This window comes from Staurois parvus, unplaced genomic scaffold (genome assembly GCF_062004578.1).
Source record: "Staurois parvus isolate SC_StPar_1 unplaced genomic scaffold, SC_StPar_1.0 ptg000401l, whole genome shotgun sequence".
NCBI classification, from domain to species: Eukaryota; Metazoa; Chordata; class Amphibia; order Anura; family Ranidae; genus Staurois; species Staurois parvus.
In genome coordinates this window covers 5,727,204-5,750,449 of record NW_028318197.1, presented here as the reverse complement: position 1 = coordinate 5,750,449, position 23,246 = coordinate 5,727,204, and the positions used below count along the sequence as shown (strand labels likewise).

The window sequence follows — 23,246 nt, the reverse complement described above, 5'->3', positions numbered from 1 at the left end:
GCTGCAGAAAACTAAATCATAGGTCTTTACCTACCAAAGCATGTTCTATCATATCAGCAGATCTAATGTAAACTTAACACGACATGAAAAAATATGGGGCCACAGCTGGCTTCCCTTCTGGAAGCCTGACTACCCAGACATTTGTGAGCAGGAAAGCACAACTGAAGAATCCCTTTGCCAGCTCTCCAGCAGAGCACTGGTCAGTGCAGACCTCCAGCAGAGTGCACGGTCCCTGAGCACCATAATGGGACTCAGGCAAGGACAAGTCCTGCAGAACAAAGGCAAGGTAGACAGCAGATGAGTGCTATCAAGGGGAGAAGGGTGTTTGCGCTTATAACCAATTTATTACCGATGAACATATGGCCAATATTTTGTCTCACGTCACAGGGCAGAAAAACAAACAGATCTGGCAGTTTAAGAGAGTGGGGGTGGGTTGATAGTGTGAGAGAGGAGCCCAGAGAGAAGTAGACAGATAGCATGCAGAAAGGAGTGCTTGAGAGTGAATGAGACATGTGGGTCAATTGAAGAGAAGGACAAATGTATTTGCACAGGCAGAGAAGTGCAGTAGAGTATCAGCGCTCCACCATATCAGCTGCCTTATCTGTCTCTCCAACTCCTGCTTACCTGGAAAGCCATCAGTAGCCCCAGCTGTCTCCCAACTGGCTCCCTGCCTTTCATCTGCCTCCAGGTGAGCTCTTTTTTATTCCCTTCGCTGTCTATCTGCAGCCGAAAATAAACTCTCACATCTTCTTTTTTTTCTTTCCTTGAGCAGTTGTTTTCTTCTCTAAAAAAAAAAAAAACGGGATTAAAGGGATAAGTTTATTTGCAAGTGCACAAAAGAGGCTGCGAATTGTTTTTTGATGTGAGCTGTGGATTGGAAAGGAAATAAATACCTGCCATAGCTGCCTGTACTATAAAAAAAATACCCTGATCTGTTTTATTGGGTTTCTGGATTTAATGCCCAATTAACTGCATGATGAAATCCTGCTTAAAATAATTGGATGACTTTTATCCACTTCTAGTGAAACCTCATCCCTGGGGCTGGGAGGGGGGCAGCAGGTGGTTGAGCCACTGTACACACGGGGCTGTATGGTACTCAGATAAGGCCATTGATGGGGACCCAGGTCCGCTGATTTAGTAGACTTGGAGAAGACAGGTGAAGAAGACTCTCATTAAGAAGGAGCTGGACAGGGCTGGACAGATGGCGTGCTGGAGATAACTGTTTCATAAATCAAGCACAATACTCTGTCAAGACTTTTCTGGGTTATTGTAGGAGTGCTAGACAAGATCTGCTGCTTTATTGCTGCTGCCTGGGCTAGTTATGATGAAGGAGATTGCTCTATAAAAACCTGTTTATTTAGGTATGCTAGAGACAGAAGCTTTGGATAGTGGAAGCTGCGACTGCTGTAGAGTAGCTGTGCGCAACCAGTGGCTGGGGATGCACATGTTTCTCTGGGTGCCTTTGGATATTGCTTATGGTAGAACACCAAACAGAAGAAGGAATACTTGTTTTGCATTAGCTATGTGGTTTTTGGCAAGGGTTTATTTGATAAAGATGAACGTGGCAAGCTTGCACTGGTAATTCAGAGGCAGCTGTATACAATAGAACTTTGACACCACATCCAGTGTACACAAGGATAAGATCTTTATTTTAGCTATAGCTGTAATTTTTGTATTTTATTGGATTCAGCTGAAAATAACTGTCACGTTTATCAGCTTAGAGATCCTTGTCCTGGTCTTTACGCTTTGTGAATTGAGCCTGTAATGTTGCAATTGCTGTTTAAAAAAAAGTTTCAGAGGTACTCTGTGATATGCTGGCTAGATGCACTGCTCTCCATAGTGGTAGGTCTCACCCCATTATCAGCAAGACATATTACATTTCTGCATTTTCAAATGCCCTTTAAGGTTGCTAAATTGTTGCTTTTTAATTAGCTACTTGAAAACCAGGTATGGTGGAATTATAAGACAGATGCTATCAACCCCAAAACACTATTGTTATAGAGCCATGTCCAAAATTGTCTCATTGTAGCATCAAACTTGCGAGGTGTCCCCAAGGATATTTGTTATCCTAGGGCATGGTGCATTGTCTGCTTTACTGATGATAATTATAGGACTAGCTTTTAATTAAAATTTCTTTGCTGACTGGTGCAACTGAATAAAAGGGCAAGCAAACTTTAGTATATATATATATACATATATATATATATATGGCAAATATGTCAGATGGGGCTCGCTGCGCTTGGAATATATTGGGCAATTGAGGCTTTGTGCTCTGCAGATACACAGGGCAACTGGAGCTCTCTGCTCTGGTGGTGTATAAGTCGGGGCTCTTTTCTTTGCAGGTATGAAAAGAAGTTGGGGTTCTCTGTTCTGGGAATATATAGGGCATTTGGGGCCTTTTGCTGTGAAGGTATATATGGCAGATGGGCTCTCTGTTTTGAGAATATTTAGGGAAGTTGGGACACTTTGCTCTGAGGATGTATACGGCAGCTGGGGCTCTTGGCTCTGGAGATACATAGGGTAGTTGGGGCTTTCACCCTCTGGAGATATATAGGTCAATTTGGGCTCTGTTGTGAGAATGTTTAGGTCAATTGGAACGCCTTGCTCTGGAGATACATAGGACAGTTGGGTTCTCAGCCTCTGGAGACATATAAGGAAGTTGGGGTTCTCTGCTTTGGAGATTTACAAGAAAGTAGGGGTTCTCTGTTCTAGAGATATATAAAGAAGTAGGGGTTCTCTAGTCTGTCTATATAAATGAAAGAAAGGTTTCTCTGCACTGGCGATATATAAGAAAGAAGGGGTTCTCTGCTCTGGAAATATGTAAGAAAGAAGCGGTTCTCTACTCCGGAGATATATAAGGAAGTAGGGGTACTCTGGTCTGGAGGTATTTAAGAAAGAAGGGGTTCTCTGCTCTGGAGATATATAAGGATATAGGAGTTCTCTGTTCTGGAGATAAGGAAGTAGGGGTCCTTTGATCTGTAGATAAATAAGAAAGAAGGGGCTCTCTGCTCTGGAGATATATAAGAAAGTAAAGATTCTCTGCTCTGGAGATATATAAGGAAGAAGGGGGTTCTCTGCTCTGGAGATATATAGGAAAAAAAGGACTTCTCTGCTCTGGAGATATATAAGAAAGTAAGGATTGTCTGCTCTGGAGATATATAAGAAAAAAGGGGTTCTCTGCTCTGGAGATATATAGCGAAGAAGGGGTTCTCTGCTCTGAAAATATATAACGAAGAAGGGGTTCTCTGCTCTGGAGATATATAACGAAGAAGGGGTACTCTGGTCTAGAGATATATAAGGAAATAGGGGTACTCTGGTCTGGAGATATGAAAGGAAGAAGGGGTTCTCTGCTCTGGAGATATATAAGGATGAGGGGGTACTCTGGTCTGGAGATAAATAATGAAGAAGGGGTTCTCTGCTCTGGAGATATGAAAGGAAGAAGAGGTTCTCTGCTCTGGAGATATATAAGGAAGCAGGGCTACTCTGGTCTAGAGATATATAAGGAAGAAGGGGTTCTCTGCTCTGGAGATATATAAGGAAGAAGGGGTACACTGCTCTAGAGATATATAAGGAAGCAGGGGTACTCTGGTCTGGAGATATATAAGGAAGAAGGGGTTCTCTGCTCTGGAGATATATAAGGAAGAGGGGGTGCTCTGGTCTGAAGATATATAAGGAAGTAGGGGTGCTCTGGTCTGAAGATATATAAGGAAGAAGGGGTTCTCTGCTCTGGAGATATGAAAGGAAGAAGGGGTTCTCTGCTCTGGAGATATGAAAGGAAGAAGGGGTTCTCTGCTCTGGAGATATGAAAGGAAGAAGGGGTTCTCTGCTCTGGAGATATGAAAGGAAGTATGGGGTGTTCTGCTCTGGAGATATAAAGGGCAGTTGGATCTCTCTTTCTCTGGAGATACATAAGAAAGTTGGGTATCTCTGCTCTAGGGATATTTCAGCCTAATAGGAGCGATCTACTCTAGAGATGTAAAAGACAGTGGAGGTTTTTGCTTCGGACTGGAGATAAATGGGGCAGTTGGGACTCTCAGCATCTGGTGATATATAGGGAGCTCTGCTTTGGAAATGTATAAGGCACTTACCAGGCTCTCTTCAAACTCCAAACAGCCTAGGCACGTCTGATCCTAATACAGGCATCTCTGTCTACTGGAGACTAGGCTAGACTTAGGCAGTTCTCATTTGAGTCAGCAGAGACCGCTGGAGGATCAGTAATGTAACTCATCCACATTTTTTTAGTAAGTGCCTTCACCAAGATTTCTTTCCTGTCTCATCGTCCTCATTTCTCACTCTTTCCCCCATCCATCAGATTTAAGTAGCCTGCCTATATGAAAGCTGCCTATATTAAACCGACCTTGCCTAAGATGTCTTTCTATCTTAACTCTCCATAGCAAATCCTGTTTGTCCAATGCACTGGCCATCAGCATCAATGTATTTAAGTGTTGTCCCTGTGTCTGCTCGCAGTACCTCTGACAGATGCCCTGCAGGGGCCGTTTTGTTGCAGGCACATTCAGATAAGGCTGCGCTGTATTTCTTGAATTCGGAGCATAAAATGCTGCAGCTTTATCATCCCAGGCTTGAAATGGCTGTTTCCGCAGGGAAAATAACGGTGCTTAATCTCCTTGTGACATATTTAATCATTTCTGGAGCAGAGAAGATGAATAAAGCGAAAAATGTTTGCCTGAGGGAAACAAAGAGTTTGATTTTCATATTAAACACTCGTAATAGACAGCAGATAAAATAAACCAGCCCCGGGGCTGTGTCATGGCTTTGGGTCTATAGGAAGGCGGCCATACATTTAAAGTGGGAGGCTGGTGTATTCATCAAGGCTCCCCTTATTGTAGACAGTCCTAAACCTTCCATGGAAAGTGGCTTTAGCTAAGTCCTTCTCTGTAGCCTCAGGGCTTCCACATCATGGAATGTGACTGATACAAAGAGAAATCCTGATTTCTATTCCACTTTTATTTCCTGGGGTTGTCCTCAAAAATGGGCTTAGAGTCTTTTATCATCCTTTGCTGAAATAGAATAAAAATCCCAATTTAGATTATTGTATTTCGAACAAATAATTAATAGCTCGTCACAGGAGATGCCTAGGGTGCTATGAATTGGAGGATTTATCAAATCAGGGAGCCATTCAAACACATTAATGTTAACCCATGGCCAATGAAAAAAAAAAAGTTTGGAAGAGATAAGTTTCAGAAAGCCTGAATTAAAAGCATTGGTGTGATTAGCACTTTCTTATTATGAATCGTAGATATGCTGTTGTTGTTGTTGTTACTTTTTCTTAATGTCACTATAGTTGTTTGATCCGCAGATCAAATCGATCCATGTTTCAACGCAAAAATAAACTCTCTCTTTAATAATTTCTGCCTTTTGAATGATTGGAAATTATAAATACTGTGGGATTCATTAAGCAGAGTCATTTTTTACACTGCTTTGGGTTCACTTCAAATGTCCAATATGTCTCAGAATATTTTTTGTGAGTCTAATTGGATGTTTAAAGAAAGAACAGGCTAGTTTAAAATGACCCCTTTAATTACTCAGCCCTATAAGAGGTTCTGTGTGAACCTTGTCTACCTTGTAAGGAGCTAATGAACTTAAAGGGAGAGATTTACTAAAACAGGAACATTCAAAGTCTGGTGCATGGTAGCCAATCAGCTTCTAACTTCAGCTTGTTCAAATAAGCTTTGACAAAAAAAAAACCTTGAAGCTGATTGGTTACTATGCAGACCTGCATCCAGTTTTGCACTCTCCAGTTTTAGTAAATCACCCCCCAAAGTGCATGTACAGTACAAACAATACATTTCTCTTATTCATTCCCTTTTGGTCTGTTAAATATGCAATTGAAAGTTAATTTTTTTTAATATGTTTATATATAACTGTTCTACAAGTGAATAAAAACAACCAATGATCAAGCCAGAACTCCTGGGAGCTAATAAGTTCCTATATTTTCTGCCTTTGGCCTGTTATCAGTTATCAGCAATCCATGCTATCTCCATGGACTACAAAACACCTTCCTCTGCTACGGTGAAGAGAGAAAGGTGTTATGAAGCCCTAAAACACATATGTTGCTCAGTATGGTTGTCACCCATAGAAATGAAGTGAGTAATGTCAGGATTACCAGGTTAAAATCAAGGGGAAAAGTGTGAAAATTAAAACTTTTAGATTGCAAGCTCCAAGGAGCTGGGCCCTCCTAACCCTCTTGTATTGAACTGTATTGTTGCTGTATTGTCTCCCTTTATATTGTAAAGCGCTGAGCAAACTGTTGACGCTATATAAATCCTGTCTAATAATAATAATAAAACTAATGGAGCCAGCACATCTAAGGACCAGTAAGCTGCATTACTATCAGTTTTTATTCTTTAGCTTGGATATCTTTAAAAGTGGTCTGATCAACACAAATCCATTTGTGTTTTTAATGAACAATTTAACTCCCTTTTTAATCATTCCAGTGGATTGAATGATTGGAAATAATAAATATTGAGAGTTTCATTAACCGGAGAGTCATTTTACACTGGTCTGGGTTCACTTCAAGTGTCCAGTAGGTTTCAGAAGGCTGAGTCCATGGGAGCTGAGTGGATGAAAATTATTATTATTATTATACTGGATTTATATAGCGCCAACAGTTTGCTCAGCACTTTGCAATATAAAGGGAGATAATACAGCAACAATACAGTTCAATACAAGAAGGTTAGGAGGGCCCTGCTCCTTGGAGCCTACTATCTGAGAACAGATGGGTGTAAAATGACTTATTTATCTAAACCCAATAACAAAAAATGAATGCATTGCAATTCACTAGTCCCTAGATGTAGTGGCTGCATTCCTTTTCTTTTTCCACATTTTTCTCTTCTTTATTTTCACTTGTGATCCTGCCAGAAACACACTTTGGGTGTATTTATTAAAACTGGAGAGTGCAAACTCTGGTGGCAGCTCTGTATAGAAACCAATCAGCTTCAAGGTTTTATTACCAAAGCTTAACTGAACAAGCTGAAGATAAAAGCTGATTGGCTACCGTGCACAGCTCCACCAGATTCTGTGTGCACCAGTTTTAGTAAAACTTCCCCCTTCAGTCTTAGGGTGACAGCTATGGTGTACCTCGGAGGAACAACGTTGTCACCTTAGTTAGGGAGTATATATTAGGACAATACAACCCCTCCTGTCTCCTTAACAAAAGGAGTCAACAGAGATAACTGAGAACAATGCTAACTGATAACTGTCTGCTGAGGCAGCAGCAAGCACAGGATGTTATCAGCTCATACGATTTCTAATTGGATGAACAGCTATTGAAAAGATATAACAAAATGTTTTCAATGTTATATTGAACAGACCAAAAGGGAGCAAATAAGAGAAATGTATTGTTGGAGTTTCCATACACTTTAATTCATCAGCCCTGTAGGACGTTCTAGGCTGACCCTGTCTACCTTAGCTGATCAACTGAAGATGAAGTTAATCATTTTAGTTCTCCCTTACCTGATTGGCTGAAGCACATATTCCCTCATTTACTAAAAGAGTCTGGAGCAGACAGAATCTGGTGCAGCTGTGCATGGAAACCAATCAGCTTCTACCTTTCATTTTCAAAGCTTAACTGAAGAAGATGAAGCTAGAAGTGATTGGTTACTACAGGTAATTCCCCCACAGCGCAAAAGATGAGTAAACCTGCTTTGCAATCAGATCCATTAACCAAAAACAAAAATATTGCATCTACAGTAACACATGTACACATGTATGCATCTACACACATGTAAAGGCATGTACATGCGTACATATATGTCTACATGCAGGTGGCTGTAAGAATTTACTGATCATATAGGCATATAGGCTTTTCTGGCACAAACGTTTCTGCATAAATGATCAGTAAAATTCTTGTGTTTAAATGTATTTATAGTGTACGCATTAAAATGCCTACAATTCTGGTTCTATATCCTCCTGCTCTGTTTTCAATCCCAGAATGCACTTTTAATTATATGTATACACATATCACACATAAAATGCATGTCCTCGGATGCAGATTAATTTTTTTATGGATCTGAAAGTAGCGCATGTTTACGCACATGGGCACATGAATCATTAAAAACAATACACCTGCATTCAGATCTGTAGACAAGAGCGCACTGAATTATGTTTTTCACCATTGTATGCATGTGTCCTATGCATTCATGCATAAATGCCAACCTTGGCATAAGGCTGTATGCACGTGGGCGCATTTGCCCATGCAGCACAAGGACATTGCGTATTTCTGGTATCCTGGATGTTCTAGAGCTGCGTACAGCTGCCCACGTACATAGGAGATGACTGTACGCAGCTATGCGCCACTATTTGCGTGTAGCTACGCTTGTGCACAGAGGTAATACACCAAATGCACATTAGGTATAAGTAGAAGAATTTGGCTACATGTACATGGCGCTTAGAATTTTCCTGATCATATAAGCAAGATTTTTCTGGGAAAAAAAAGTAAATGCATAAATGACCAGTAAGTGCTTGCCTTTAAATACCTTTTTTATAAATGCATACAACTGTAGTTCTTTAACATTCTACTTTTCTTTTTCAATACCATCTAACAAACACATATACATGCCCTTACATGCAGTATTTTTTTACACCCATGTGCACGAGGCCTTTGATTTTTACGCCTACAGACGCTTACGCATCTTTGTGTATACGCGAAGCACCTGATGTGTTTTTCATGCATGATCTTTCTGCCAGCAAGATCCTGGATTTATCCTGGATAAATGCATGTGTGTGCAAGCACCCTAATTGGCTACAGAATAATATAAATTGTATCACCTCCTATTGCTCAAGAGTTGGACTTCCTGAGCTGTATTTTCAGGATCACCTGAGATCTAGCACTTGTTTGTTTGTTGCATTAGGTCTTCTGTTTGTCTTATGCTAAAGTGCTTGCTTTCAGCTGAGTATTGTCTTTAGAATAATCGACAGGTCTAAATTGGACTGTGCCTTGCCTCCAAGTTGATTTCAAGTGTAGCCATCCACTGAGTATGAAGAAACAGATAGAACACCAGTCCCCAGCCCAACAAAGGCTTTGTGTCAGCTTCACTAATCCTCAGCAGAGCGTTAAGGTGTAATATGTTTTGTTTGTCTGAAGTGAATGAAAAACAATTGCTTGCACCTTGGAACTAGTCAAACAATACACTAATCCACTTGAAGCTTGTTATCTGAGCTGAGTTGTGATGATGAGCATCAGGTCAGACTTATATGTCATCGCCTATGAGATATAATGATGCTATTGAGCACTTTAATGAATGAAATTACACTAGCTTTATCAATGCACATCCATTATCCTCACATCAGATATTAAAACAATATGCCAACAAGGCATGGCTCTTCAGTCTGGTACCCTTCTTTTTTTTCATCTGCCATCAGACAGACTGAGTGTTTATTTTGTAGTCCCATTTTTATTATACCATTCTTTTTTCTTTTTTTTAGTTTGGGATTTTATTCAACAAGCTGCTAGTGTTTTCTATGATGCCACTGAAGAAGAGTGTCAGAAGTTTCATTAAATGGAAATAAATAGTAATACTGGTGCTCCACGCAGGGTTAGTCATGAATTTTGGATGAGATAATCTGCTGATAGGAGGGAGGGAAAAAATACACAATGATCTGAAATACTCCAGCGGTGTTATAATCCAATTGTCAAAAAGACAGGTCATTATCTGACAACTTTCAGTATATAGGAAAAATAATGGTGGGAGAAAGGGAAGAGTGGAGTTAAGAGAGATTAAGAAATGAAGCCAGATACAGGCAGGGAAGAGAGAGGTGAAGAAGAGAAGAGGTGCGCTTGGAATCATGTGCATGTGAAATAAAGGCAAATGTATGTTTTTCTGGTTCTTAAATGAATGATTGAATAAATGATCGAACTGATTACAGCTGCTTTGTATTTATAAAGGATTACTTTTGCAAAGCGAACAGTCTCTACTTTTTTAATAAGTAGAGCCCAAAGTAACCCCCAAAGCAGATGTATACATGTCATCCTGTAAATTTTTGTATATATATTTATACATATGTAATTCCCAGTATCTGCTCTTATTCTGATTAAATAGATACTGCTCAGTGGTGCATCTCTCTATCTATACAGTGAGTGTCATTTTCAGGGTCTGAGCTGAGTATAGGACACTGCTAGATTGCACTTCTCTTGCATACTGGGTGTGTTTTGGATGACCTGTTCTGATTATGTATCTGTATTTTAGCTGATCTGTTATGTATCTGTATTTTAGATGATCTGTTATTATGTATCTGTTTTTTAGATGATCTGCTATTATGTATCTGTCTTTTAGATGATCCGTTATTAATAAGTATTTTAGATGATCTGTTATTGTGGATCTGTATTTTAGATGATCTGTTATTAATAAGAATTTTAGCTGATCTGTTATTATGTATCTGTATTTTAGATGATCTGATACTAATCTGTATTTTAGATGATCTGTTATTATGGATCTGTATTTTAGATGATCTGTTACTAATCTGTATTTTAGATGATCTGTTATTATGGATCTGTATTTTAGATGATCTGTTATTATGGATCTGTATTTTAGATATGTTATTATTTATCTATATTTTAGATGATCTGTTATTATTTATCTGTATTTTAGATGATCTGTTATTATGGATCTGTATTTTAGATGAGCTGGTATTATTTATCTGTATTTTAGATGATCTGTGCTTTTTGTGTATCTATATAATCCTGAGTATATTTGCACCTATTCAACCTAGTGTGCATGGTTATAAAAAACTGATCTCCAGCATTGGGTGAGCCAATGCAAGGTTTACGTTTAGCAAATGTTATAAATATTCAACTGGAATACTAGGAAGGAAGGAAGGAAGGAAGGAAGAAGGGTAGGTAGGTTGGTTTATTAAGTAACAAGAAGGTACTCCTCTTAGTTCTTGTTTGACCTGTGTTAAAGCTAATTGTAAAAGTAAACAGGTAAATGGTAGCAAAGAAAGAAGTAGAGGAGGGGAGAGAGAGATAGAGAGATAGAGAGATAGAGAGAGAGAGAAAGAAAGAAGACAAAAAAGATTTGCAGAAAGAGGGTTTTATTGATTAACAAGAAGGCACTCCTCTATGTCCTTAAAGGCGGTTGACTTGTGTTAAAGCTACCTGTAAAAGTAAACAGGTAAATAGTAGCAGAGAGCACTTGAGCTGAAGTGCTGCCACTTATCCCAGTCACATCGCTCTCCTCCTTGCTCCCTTGTTCAAATAATCCCACAAGTCTTCCAATCCCCAAACACAAACCCAGTGCTCCATGACTCTGCTGCTCCACTCCCGAGACCAGCCACCACAGGCGCTGCCAGACCAGAAGATAAAGCTGTGCCAATGTCATCAACTGGGAAGGTGAGGAGCCTCAGAGGATGGCAGCACCATGGAGGAGAGCGGCTAACATGGGTGACATATTAGGTAGATCAGCTCCAGGAGATCGCATACATCTGACTGCTCAGTAATGCGGATGACCTATTGGGCAATCATTCATCAATGTAAATATGGGGAGAAACAGTTTCTGCTCTTTTAGTGTAAAGTATAAAAAATACTTTACACAATGTGTGTGTTTATATATATATATATATATATATATATATATATATATATATATATATCTCACAGAGAGACGTATACAGTATAAATAGATTTAAAAAATAATGTATCTTCTGTAATGTATATGCACATTATGTGGTATGTATAGATGGAAATAACAAAAAATTAGGAATTTAATTTAGTGAGTGGAGTGGAATACAATGAAGTGTGCTATTAAACATAGTAGCACTACACAAAAACACCTCCTGTCGGTGTGGCGTTCAAGATAAAATTACAGTTATCCTATATGAACAAAATGTATATATATTATATATATATGTTCATCACAGCAAAAATAGTTAATTATAGCTATTAATTAAGATTATTTTGTTAATTATACATATATGTATTATTATATTTATACTTATTTATAATATATATATTTATAAATGTACGAGAATAATTCCTATCCACACTCTATGCATGTTATACGTCGTGCTTCTGCTGCAGACATTGCTTTATTTGTAATGAGATGCTAACTATGCATGAAATGTTGCATTGACAGCCACGACGTTTTGCATATACCTCTACAGCTGATTAAAACTGCGAATTAGTACCCGTAATAATTAATAAACATACATTAAGAAAAATACCATAAGAGCCTGAAAAACTACCATGGATAATCGTTTATCGTTACATAATGCTGGGATCGCTCTGCATCAAATTGGAGAGCAAATTGGCGGGGGAGGTGGATCTCCATTAGTGTATAATTATGAATACAAAAAAAATGTCTAGGAATATTGTGCATATTCTCCTGCTAGGTGAGGAATACAAGACCAATCAAATCCTTTTTTTTAAACTGTGACGTAGAGGGTTTTGTTATGGTAATTGCGATTGCTGTAAATGGATTTATTATTTTAAATGTAATAATCACCATTGCTCGTGAGTGTATAATTCCCAATCATCCACTAAAGGTCTTTGTATGTTTTCAAACAAAAAGGGCGAATGTTTTACCTACTGGTGTTACAAAGGAAGAAGTGTCAATGAATGGGGCCCTTGTTCACTTTGTATGGAGCCTGGTGGGACTAATAGGCCACAAGTCCTTGTATAAGCAAAATATTTACCTATCAGGTGACCCAAAGCAGTGGAGACAGCAGGATGTAGGGCAGGCAGAGGAGACAGCAGATTGTAAGACAGGCAGCAGGTTGTAGGGCAGCAGCAGAAACAGCAGGTTGTAGGGCAGGCAGAGGAGGCAGCAGGTTGTAGGGAAGACACCAGAGGCATCAAATTGTAGGGCAGGCACTGCAGACTGAAAATTGTAGGGCAGGTAGCAGAGATAGCAGGTTATAGACAGACAAGATAGACAACAGGTTATAGGGAAGGCAGGAGAGTCCAGGTTATAAACAAGCAGGATAGACAGCAGATTATAGGGCAGGCAGGAAAGTGCAAGACATAGACAGGCAGCAGAGACAGCAGGTTGCATAGCAGGCAGCAGAGACAGCAGGCTGCAGGGCAGGCAGAAGAGTGTAGGTTATAGACAAGCAGGAAAAACAGCAGGATGCATAGCAAGCAGCAGAGATAGCATGTTGCAGGGCAGGCAGGAGAGTGCAGGTTATAGGGCAGGCAGGAGAGTGCAGGTTATAGACAGTCAGTAGAGAGAGTAAGTTGCATAGCAGGCAAAAGAGTGCAGGTTATAGACAGGCAGCAGAGACAGCAGGTTATAGACAGGCAGCAGAGACAGCAGGCTGCATAGCAGGCAGCAGAGAGAGCAGGTTGCAGGACAGGCAGCAGCCTCATAAGGAGACGTTATAAGGCATCATTGCTAAGTGGCACTGGCTCTTCTTCCTCTAATATCAGCAGTGAAGCACATCTCCTAGGAACAAACAAGGATTTCCATAGCATAACCTCACTTACTGCAAGTGCCACTCTAAACTGGCAAATTAAGCACCTTTTTTCCCCCCAAGATTATTGCCGCAGTTACCACAATAAGCATTTATTAATGCTATAAACTGAAGCAAAATAGCTATCGACTTTATTAATTTTAATTAGATTTTCATTCCACCAAGGAAAATAATGAACATTGAGGTTTTAACTTCTCACATGTGTTATATGTTTCTTTTTGAACCCTCTGCTTGTTCTTTGTTTTTGCAATTATTATTTAAAACGACTTGTATGTATAAATGCAAATGAACACTGATTGAATTAGTGTATTAATTTACAGATTTTTTTTATTAATAGTATTATTATTTTAAACCTTTGACTTAACAAAAAATATAAAATTGCTGAGGATACATGGAAATTGTATTTGCCTTGATTATAATCTGACTTTCTGAAGTTTCTCCATGAGATTAGGCAAGTGGTGAGTGGAAGCACTGATTTATTTAACCGTTTGTTGGCCACCGAGCCGGCGCCCAAGGGGTTAAGGCGAGAGCAAGGGACTGAGAAATGAATGAAGAGATAGCCCCATTGAAAGAGGTTGAATGCCATGACAACTAGCAACAACCTCAGATTTATCCCAAACAGTTAGAGCACATTGTAAGAGGGCGTCAATCATGTATTATTTCCCCACTGAAATAAATGCAAAAACTGAGCCCTGACAAAGGCATCCAAAGGGACCCGGACATTTGTCTACATTTCGTCCATTGTCCGCAGCTTAGCAATCGGTTTGTATTTGTGTTTGCCCGGGTCCGACCACCCAGGATGCGCTGGGGGCTCGCTACAACCCAGTGCATTGTCACACACATCACATACTAAATGGGAGGCACACAGATCCTGGAATCAACTGATCAACAATAATCCATTGGCTTCTTTTTTTTTCATGTGCAGTACAGTTGTGGGAGAAAACCAGGCAATTTCCCCAGACCCCCACAAAGACCACCTCTCCCAGCCTCCTAAGAACCCCCTTTTTAAACCCTTCTCCTTTTCACTCTGACTTTTATTAAAACTCTCCCTCTGTATATGGCTTTGTAACATTTATCAAATATATTGTCACATAAATTCTAATATTGTTACAATAGCAATTATGCCTAATGAACTATAAAAAAAGTACATAGTATAAAACGGTCACCAATAATGCAACATGAAACCTAAATTGCAACAGGATACAATAATAATATATCTATCACTGACATTGAACGATGAATACATAATAACATAATAGCTAGGAGGTTAAAAAAAAAAAAGCTTTATTTATTATATTGCTAAAATATTGTAATAAGGCAGAAGCACACTATACAATCAAAACCTCATAATAAAGAAACATGCACCTTGGTTGTCATAACAAAAGGTATTGCGTTAACATTTTTTTTTTCGTTTTCAACCAAATAAATGCGTAGTTTCATTGTATTTGAAGGATTTCTATTTATGCATTCATATTTTTTTCTATTGCTTAAACTAGATGTACTTGTGTCTTTTTTTATTGTTAGAGCAAATCAGTAGTCTTATCACTTTATTATGTATAACGATTGAATTACACCTATTCTTTCTGGAGAGCCTTTCCAGACCATCAAGGGTACAAATTGCAGTAGGTGATGTCTTTTCCAACCAGAAAGGCTCTAATCTTAATGCCTCAGTTTGTTTTAGATGTTAACATTGTATCAGTAATGTGTCTGCGGTCAATACAATGGAAGTAGTGTTACCTTCAACAAACAGCAAATCTCTTCTCCAGCCAGAGAGGGGGGGGGGGGGGGGCAAAAAAAAGGTCTCCTTCCATTTCTGCCCACTTTGGTTTATTTTGGAGTAAAGTAGAATCAATTACTTGCTGTTTAATTTCTACTCCTCATCCTTAAGCCCCAACCACAATATTGACCTAAGAGGTTTACATAAGTTGGTCCTTTGCCATTTGAATAAGCATCCTGTTTAGGTAACCAGCAATATCTTGAATGGGTCTAATCTAGTTTAGCTGTTTCTGTAAATACTGAATATTCTGTCTTGTTGGAGCAGCAAGAGAATGAGGATGAGTGCAAGGGTGGGGGGTGGAAAAAAAAAGACAATTTGTTTAAACGTGGTCTCAAGTGTGGAGAATATCATCTACTTGGAGGCCCCTTTGTATGTAAATACTATGTAAAAAGGCCCTCCCCGTCTTTGTAATTAATTGACACGTTATACCACTCATCATGTAGTGAAGCACCAATGGTAAAGGCGCCGATGTCCCCAAAACCCACAATTTCACATCTGCAAACACTGTCTTCATCCACTTGACTCCTAAGACCCGCCCACACGTGGCCAAGCTTTCGCTATTTTAATGTACTTTTTTCTGCTCTCCGCAGGTTCATGTGTGAACACCAACCTTATATGGACTGATCTGCTCCAGCAATGGCTTATTCTTTTTCCCAGGCAGCAGGCATCAGCTCAGTGTGCTTAAGCCAGAGCCTGAAGTAAGGAGCGCACTTTGGCATCTTTCCTGGACTTACAAACTATTTGAGAGGAGGCTCTCTGTGAGATCCCTCATCTGCAGTAGATCCACACAACCTTCCTCCCATCCGAGCAGCCTGAGGTTCCCCTCCTCAGATCCTCTGCTAACACCATTGCTGCTGCTCTTCTCTCTCTTTTTTTTTTTTTTTTTGCTATCATCACTTTTTTTTTTGCTACTGTTTTCCCCCCTGACTGTCCTTTGCTCGCCTAGAGGATTGGCATCACTGGTGATACCTGCAAGCCACTGAGCACCATTATGTCTTCTTTAACCAACACAAAGACGGGCTTTTCAGTAAAAGACATTTTAGACTTGCCTGATACCAATGATGAAGAAGGATCCATTGCTGAAGGGGCGGATGAAGACGCAGAGGGGACGGAGCCCCCCAAGAAATCTGGGGGGTTAGGACAGAGCACCATAGACGCTGTGCAAGGACTGCCTTTGAAAAACCCCTTCTATGACAATAGCGATAATCCTTACACACGGTGGCTGGCTACTACCGAGAGTATACAGTATTCCTGTAAGTAGAGGACTTTCCTGGCTGTCCTGTGTGGGGTAGGTCTCTGGGGAGGGGGCTGGGTGGCTGGCAGGTAATTGTCAGCTCTTCTGTACAAGGCATGGCACAGGGTTATCTCTGCACATTCCCAACTGGAAGTAGAAGAAGGGGCTAGTTCCACTTTCCATTCCCCAGACAGAGGCGGCTTTGTGTCCACTGGGAAGAGTAAGCTATTGGCAGTAAAAATGTCTGCACGAGGCTGGAGCTGGGCTCATCAATGAACGAATTGTTGATTATTCTTTAAAAAGCCATCCACGTCTCTTGGACAAAAATAAAGGCTGAAGGCTGGGAGAGCAACTTCCAAACTTCACATCATTAAGCAGCTTCTTCTCATGTACTCAACGTCCAGAAGGCTGGGGCTGCTAAGTTTATGGGCAAGGTCATTGCTGGGAAATAAAGGATAGCATGTAGAAAGATATATATGTCTGTGTGTGTGTGTGTGCATTTATATTGCTTTGTGGTTTATGTATATATGTATATGTATATATATATATATATATATATATATATTGTCTGTTTGTGTGTGCATATATGTACATATATGTATATATGTGTGTATTTATATTATTTATGTGTGTGTGGTGTGTATATATATTTGTGCTATAGACAGAAGATGTGTGCGGTGTGTGTACATATATATATATATATATATATATATATATATATATATATATATATTTACACACACACATCTTCTATTTATAGCACATATATGTGCTATAGATAGAAGATGTATATATATATATATATATATATATATTTATTATTGTTATTATTTGTGTGTGTTATAGATAGAAGTCTGTGTATATGTACAAATATACATCATACACACAACAAACACAACATTGTTCTTTATCTCAAACTATTTTTATTATCTCTTTCTCCTTTCTCTCTCTCTCTTTCTATTTTTAATAGAAGTTTGTTTATATGTACACATTTACATCATACACACAACACTACATTTCTATTTATCTATCTCTATTTCTATTCTCTCTCTCTCTCTCTGTCTTATTTTTTAAAGAAGTTTGTGTATATGGACAAATTTAAATCATACACACCTACACTACTTTTTAATTGTCTATCTTTTATCACTGTTTCTATTATCTCTCTCTCATCTATTTTTTTCTGTCCATTTCTATTTTTCATTTATCAGTTATCTTTCTTTTCTTTTTTCCCTTTCTTTCTTTCTTTCTTTCTTTCTTTCTTTCTTTCTTTCTTTCTTTCTTTCTTTCTTTCTTTCTTTCTTTCTTTCTCTCTTTCTTTCTTTCTTTCTTTCTTTCTTTTCTATCTATCTATATATTTTATCTGTCCAGCTTTATTTTTCTCATCTATAAGCTATCTATATTTCTTATTTTTCTATCTCTCACTCTATCTATCTATCTATCTATCTATCTATCTATCTATCTATCTATCTATCATCTATTTGTCTGTCTGTCCTATTTCTCTAACTGGTTAGCTATCTTTTCTTTTCTCTCTTGTTTATGTATCTATTTATCTGTCTATATATTTCTGTCTATATCTTCACCTCTATGGATAGAGGAACAGGTTGCTGTGTAGTTTCTTCTAGTGTTCTTAGTGCCTGGTTAATGACAAGCTCCCTCCATCCATTCTCCTTGCAGTACACGGGTTTGCATCCAGCAACTCCCAGCAGGACTCCTCGCCCAAATCCCCCGAACCTTCTGCCGATGAATCCCCAGACAACGATAAGGAGACCTCCAGCAGCGCAGACTCTGGGAAGAAGAGGAAGAGACGGGTGCTGTTCTCCAAGGCTCAGACTTATGAATTGGAGAGGAGGTTTAGGCAGCAGAGGTACCTTTCAGCACCAGAGAGAGAGCACCTGGCCAGCCTGATCCGACTCACCCCCACCCAGGTGAAGATCTGGTTCCAGAACCACAGGTACAAGATGAAGAGGGCTCGGGCAGAGAAAGGTATGGAAGTCACTCCTCTCCCCTCCCCTAGACGGGTGGCAGTGCCAGTCTTAGTAAGAGATGGTAAACCATGCCACACGCTCAAAGCTCAGGACTTAGCAGCCACTTTCCCCGCTGGCATCCCCTTCTCAGCATATAGCGCCCAGTCATTACAGCATATGCAATATAACGCCCAGTACAGCTCTGCCAGTAATCCCCAATACCCAACAGCCCATCATTTGGTGCCAGCCCAACAGTGGACTTGGTGAACTTTTCTATATACAGACTGATGTGCTCCAAAAAAATCACTGAAAAAGACTGTTGGGTAAAAAAAACTATTATTATAATTATAATTATTATTGATCATGTTTTTTATTTTTGATGTTTTTGTTTTTCTCATGGAGGTCAATCCATTCTCCAAATCCTATCCTTCTGGTATCTTGTGAACCATGTTTACAAAACTGACCCATGACAGTGAATCTGCCTACCTACAACGCCAAGAGGAATCATTTGTTCTGCTTTTGTGACTATAATTTTTTTTTTTATTATTATTATTATTATTTTTGTAAAGTATGTTTGTGTGCTGTAGAGATGTTGTAAGTTGTCTATAAAACCAGTGGAATCACTTTAAAAAAATAGAGAGAATTTTATTTCCTTCTTTTATATGAAACTTTAAATATTTATGCCCATGTAAAAAAAAAATCTCACCAACTCTTTTCGCATTTTTTTTGTAAATATTTGTGTTTTTGTTGTCATCAGTAACCTTCAGGGCGTTTTTATGCAACTATTTCCCCAAAACACAAAACAGAAGGCAACAAAAATTAATTTCAAAGACATCTGCATAGAGATATACACCCAATTATGTATGAAAAAAACGCATCCTTGGGAGATTTTCAATTTTTATAAGAATTTTAATAAAATGATGTGTTAAAAAAAGAAAGAACGTGTGCTTGAATTTTTGGACAGAAAAATATACAGCAGTAGATGAAAGGAATTTGCTGCCGATTGAAAGTATAACAATTATTTTAAATTATATCATTTGTTGAATATTATATATTACAAACGTTATATTTAGGATACGCTTTTATATAGATATATATATGTACATAAACTATTATTAGAATTACTGTAGGAACTATGCAATAGTTGTATCTAGTCAATCCTAGGTGAAAACGTGTGTCTATTTACTTGATCATGGTTGAGAGTTCTATTTATCTTTCTGGAGAGGCAGCCAAGCTAAAGTGACATAGAAGAAGGAAAAGACCCCACTTACTTAGACAGTAAAGAGCCCCTTCAACAGGCAAACATTTGCGTCCCACAATCTGAACAGCACTTATTTTTTGTTAGTTGCTTTTGAAAGTAGATTTTTTTTTTACTTACTCCTGATTTTTGCCTATTATATTTTGTATCTTTTCTGTTGCTTCAGTAAGGCAAAAAATAATGATTTTGCAATATAAAATAATTAGCATTACTTTTAAAATGGCCTAACTATAGTTTGTATAACAAAAAAAAATTCTTTATCTCTACTCACTACCCTTGCTCTCTCTCTCTCTCTCTCTCTCTCTCTCTATATATATATATATATATATATATATATATATATATATATATAAATATATATTATATTATTTTTTTAAAATATGTATATATATATATATATATATATATATTGTTTCCCTTCATTCCTATCATCTCATTTATTTTTCCCCAAGCATTAGACCGACATTTCTTTACCCTTCCGAGTTACAACCCACAAACTGTATTTATGTCATATTATATTTATAATAAATATTGATTAGCAGGTACAGATGAATTGTTACCAGAGTGCACAGTCCTCTAATTCAATTCTGACAAGATTACCCGACCTCAAACATAACTGATGTACTATGAGTCGGTGTTAAATGCATTTAGCAGGTAATCGTAACCCCCCCCCCCCCCATTAAAGTTATATAAGGTCTGTGAAAGCTACTGTTACATGATAGAGGCCATCTCATTCGAATTCGAATTCTCAGAATGTGAACACAATTATCTATTGCTTTATTGCTTTTATGAAGCTTCAAAAATATTTTCAGCATAGATTTCTTTTGTGTTTACATTTTTAATATATTGTTTTGTTTACATTTTCATTTCATTATTATATTTGCTTTCGTTTTTTAATGAGATCAATATTTGAGGGGGGGGGGGGAGAAATGTGTATATATATATATATATATATATATATATATATATATATATATATATACATATGAAGAGAGAGATATCACATTTCTCTTTTTGTAACTTTGGTACGTTTATTAATATACACATAAATGGTTTTGTGAGCAAACATTGGTATTAATATTCATAAATGTGTTTCTTTTCTGCATGCTATGATTTGTCTAGGAGTTTTCCCCATATACAAAACTATTTTTTTTTACATTTTTATTTTATCATTATAGTTTTGTTTAGTTTTTGAGATCATTATCTGCTGAAATAGAAATGTATATATATATGTATATATATATATATATATATATATATATATATATATATATATATATAATTTATATATATATATATATATATATACACAAAGAGAGAGAGAGAGAGGTATCAGGGTTCTCTTGATGTAACTTTGCCTATGGGTAGGTACTCTTAATGATGTACATATAAATGGCTTTGTGAGCTTTGTTAATGTACATAAATGTGTATTTTCTGAATGCTAAGAATTGTCTAGGAGTTTTCCCCATACACAAAACTAGAACAATTGTCCACATTTGGTATCTTGCCATTTTTAACTTCCAAACCACAAAAAGAGCATAGTAACTGGCATCTTGTACCTGAGTCAATAAAAGCCTCCAAGCCTTGTGTGGCCCTAACCCCTCTGGCCTTAAATTTCACACTCTAATGGGGCAGTTTGTGCAGTCTATCTTTGAACAATATACAGTAGACAGGACAAAACAGCACAATGAGAAAGGCTGGTAGTAGTGGATGTAAGAGGCGTGCATATTAACAAGTCTCAATGAAAGAGACCCATGGGGGACACACAGAAAGATAGTGATTTTTTTCTTCCTCTTCTATTCTTTCCTGTGCTGGCTATTGAATAGGTTTATCAGTAGCAGTGCATCCCAGAGACAGGGAGAACCGTCCTAGAGGTTTTGTTGTGCCTGTCAGTTGTTTCCATTGTGATCCAACTTGTACACGCTGTATTCCATATGGACAGCTGGGATGAGGGAGGGCAACAAAAAAAAAGACACTTTCACAAAACCCAAATTGTGTCCAGCATTCAAAACCAGCATTGTTGTCTGTGAAAGGAAGACGAATTAAAAATTCGTGCTATATTTATTCGTGTGGAAGGAGAAAGGCATAACAGCCCCCCCCCCCCTTTTTTTTTCCATGCCCTCTGACAAGATTGCTTGTCATTCCACAGGAAATTGGGAAAAGCCTCAGCTAGGACTCAGGACTATAAAATAAAAAAAATGACACTTTAAGCAGACATCCTAATTACACTTCCTGCTAGATTAAAAAAAATATCCTAAGTGCCCCATCCTAGGAAATGATTTCATAGAAGTATTTAATAGTGTGCATTATAAAATTCCAGTGGTGAAATTCTATTTAGATCTGACCCATTCTATCCATGTCTTCCTTTTTAGTGAGGGCACAAGTGTCGAAGACAATTTTGGACCAGCTATACCTAAGATTTCTCTGTGTAGACCCAGCTGCTGGCACCTGTAATCGCTTTAGTCTGTTACATATTAACAAAGTGCTGGGAAAATCGATAGAATGCCACAATAATGGACAAGAAAAGAACTGATTCTGCTTGTTTCACACACATAAGACTAGAGAGAGAGAGAGGAAAAAAAAGAAAAGAAAACAAAATCTGTGGACGTCATAATTAATTGAATATGTACACTGACTGCTGGACACAATAATGCCTTTTGTCAATCAACTGTTTCAATGTTGCAATTGTTTTTTTTTTTTTTGCCCTTCAAAGTACAGGGATCGATGTGAACTGGGATGTATTATGTCAAGAACTTTAAAAAAATGAACTTTTTTTATTTGCATTTTTTTGTTTGTTTGCATTTGTGCTGTAATTTTTTTTTTTTTTATTTAAGTTAAGCTTTTTTTTTTTTTTTTTTTTTTTAAGTAAATAATTCCAAAAGGTCTGTTAAACATCCGCTGGGTCTAGTGGCTTTGTGGATCGGTAACTAGCTTTCCTTAACTTGATTAGGAGGTATTTAAGCTTACACCGACAGAAGGAAATTGGAACTTGGTTTTGTAAGGCCAGTAAGCTAATGCTATACTGGGGGATTGGCCTTGAAATTGGATCTGCAGTAGTCAGGTGTTGGGTTTTAAAGGCAGCTCTAGAGGGAAGTGAATGGACCTTTTAAGCTTTGCTGCGATGAGAGGTAGGTCGATAAAAGGAAGGAGCATGGTGATGTTGGCTACCTATTGACCATTGGGCTTATGAAGCAAACCTTAGCCTGGCTCTTGGCTTCTGCTGGAGAGCTGGTCATTGAGGAGCTAATCCAATATTTACAGAAGTACAATGACATTTCTCAGTTGCATGTATGAGGGACAATTACTGAATGATTGCTTGAAGTGGTAAAACAAAAAGCTTGTTATTAGGAAAGGGTGGGGGGTGAAAATACAGTGCAAGTCCCCACTTGCATAATCCTTAACCCTCTGACTGTCAGAGGAAGAAAATGTAGGGAAAATATAGCTTATAGAGATGCCTGGGTTTCTAATTCCCCCATAAGTTGAGAAAAGCTAATGGCATTGACTGTGGAACTATAAGTGCCAGCATGCCCAGTCAGCCTCTGGATGTCCATGCTGAGATTTGTAGTTCCCCTCTAGATCCAGAGTTCC

General features: G+C 38.2%; 1 protein-coding gene and 1 long non-coding RNA gene across 6 annotated transcripts in view; one reads left to right on the top strand and one right to left on the bottom strand.

The window, feature by feature from the left end:
- LOC149455298 (uncharacterized) overlaps nucleotides 1–5,002 on the bottom strand; it is a 76,462-nt gene extending 71,460 nt beyond the window's left edge. Inside the window, exons 1-2 of one of the 2 annotated variants that reach the window (XR_016314089.1) lie at nucleotides 4,471–5,002; nucleotides 625–784 (exon numbers count right to left, since the gene is read on the bottom strand). This is a non-coding gene — a long non-coding RNA (uncharacterized LOC149455298). Of the gene's footprint in view, nucleotides 1–624; nucleotides 785–4,088; nucleotides 4,160–4,470 lie in introns of those variants that run through there. The other variant, XR_016314090.1, reaches the window with a different exon arrangement.
- On the top strand, nucleotides 565–22,441 carry NKX2-2 (NK2 homeobox 2). Of its 4 annotated transcripts, none has more exons than XM_089686538.1 (4): nucleotides 565–688; nucleotides 15,793–16,455; nucleotides 18,111–18,419; nucleotides 22,031–22,441. In XM_089686538.1, the coding sequence occupies exons 2-4, from the start codon at nucleotides 16,194–16,196 to the stop codon at nucleotides 22,189–22,191; spliced, it is 732 nt and encodes a 243-aa protein (XP_089542664.1). In that variant the 5' UTR covers nucleotides 565–688; nucleotides 15,793–16,193; the 3' UTR covers nucleotides 22,192–22,441. The 4 variants fall into 4 exon arrangements, with proteins under 4 accessions (XP_089542664.1, XP_089542665.1, XP_089542662.1 ...); XM_089686539.1 differs by lacking the exon at nucleotides 22,031–22,441 and adding an exon at nucleotides 18,803–19,331; XM_089686536.1 differs by lacking the exon at nucleotides 22,031–22,441 and having other exon boundaries at nucleotides 578–688; nucleotides 18,111–19,331.
- The last annotated feature ends 805 nt before the right edge of the window (nucleotides 22,442–23,246 follow it).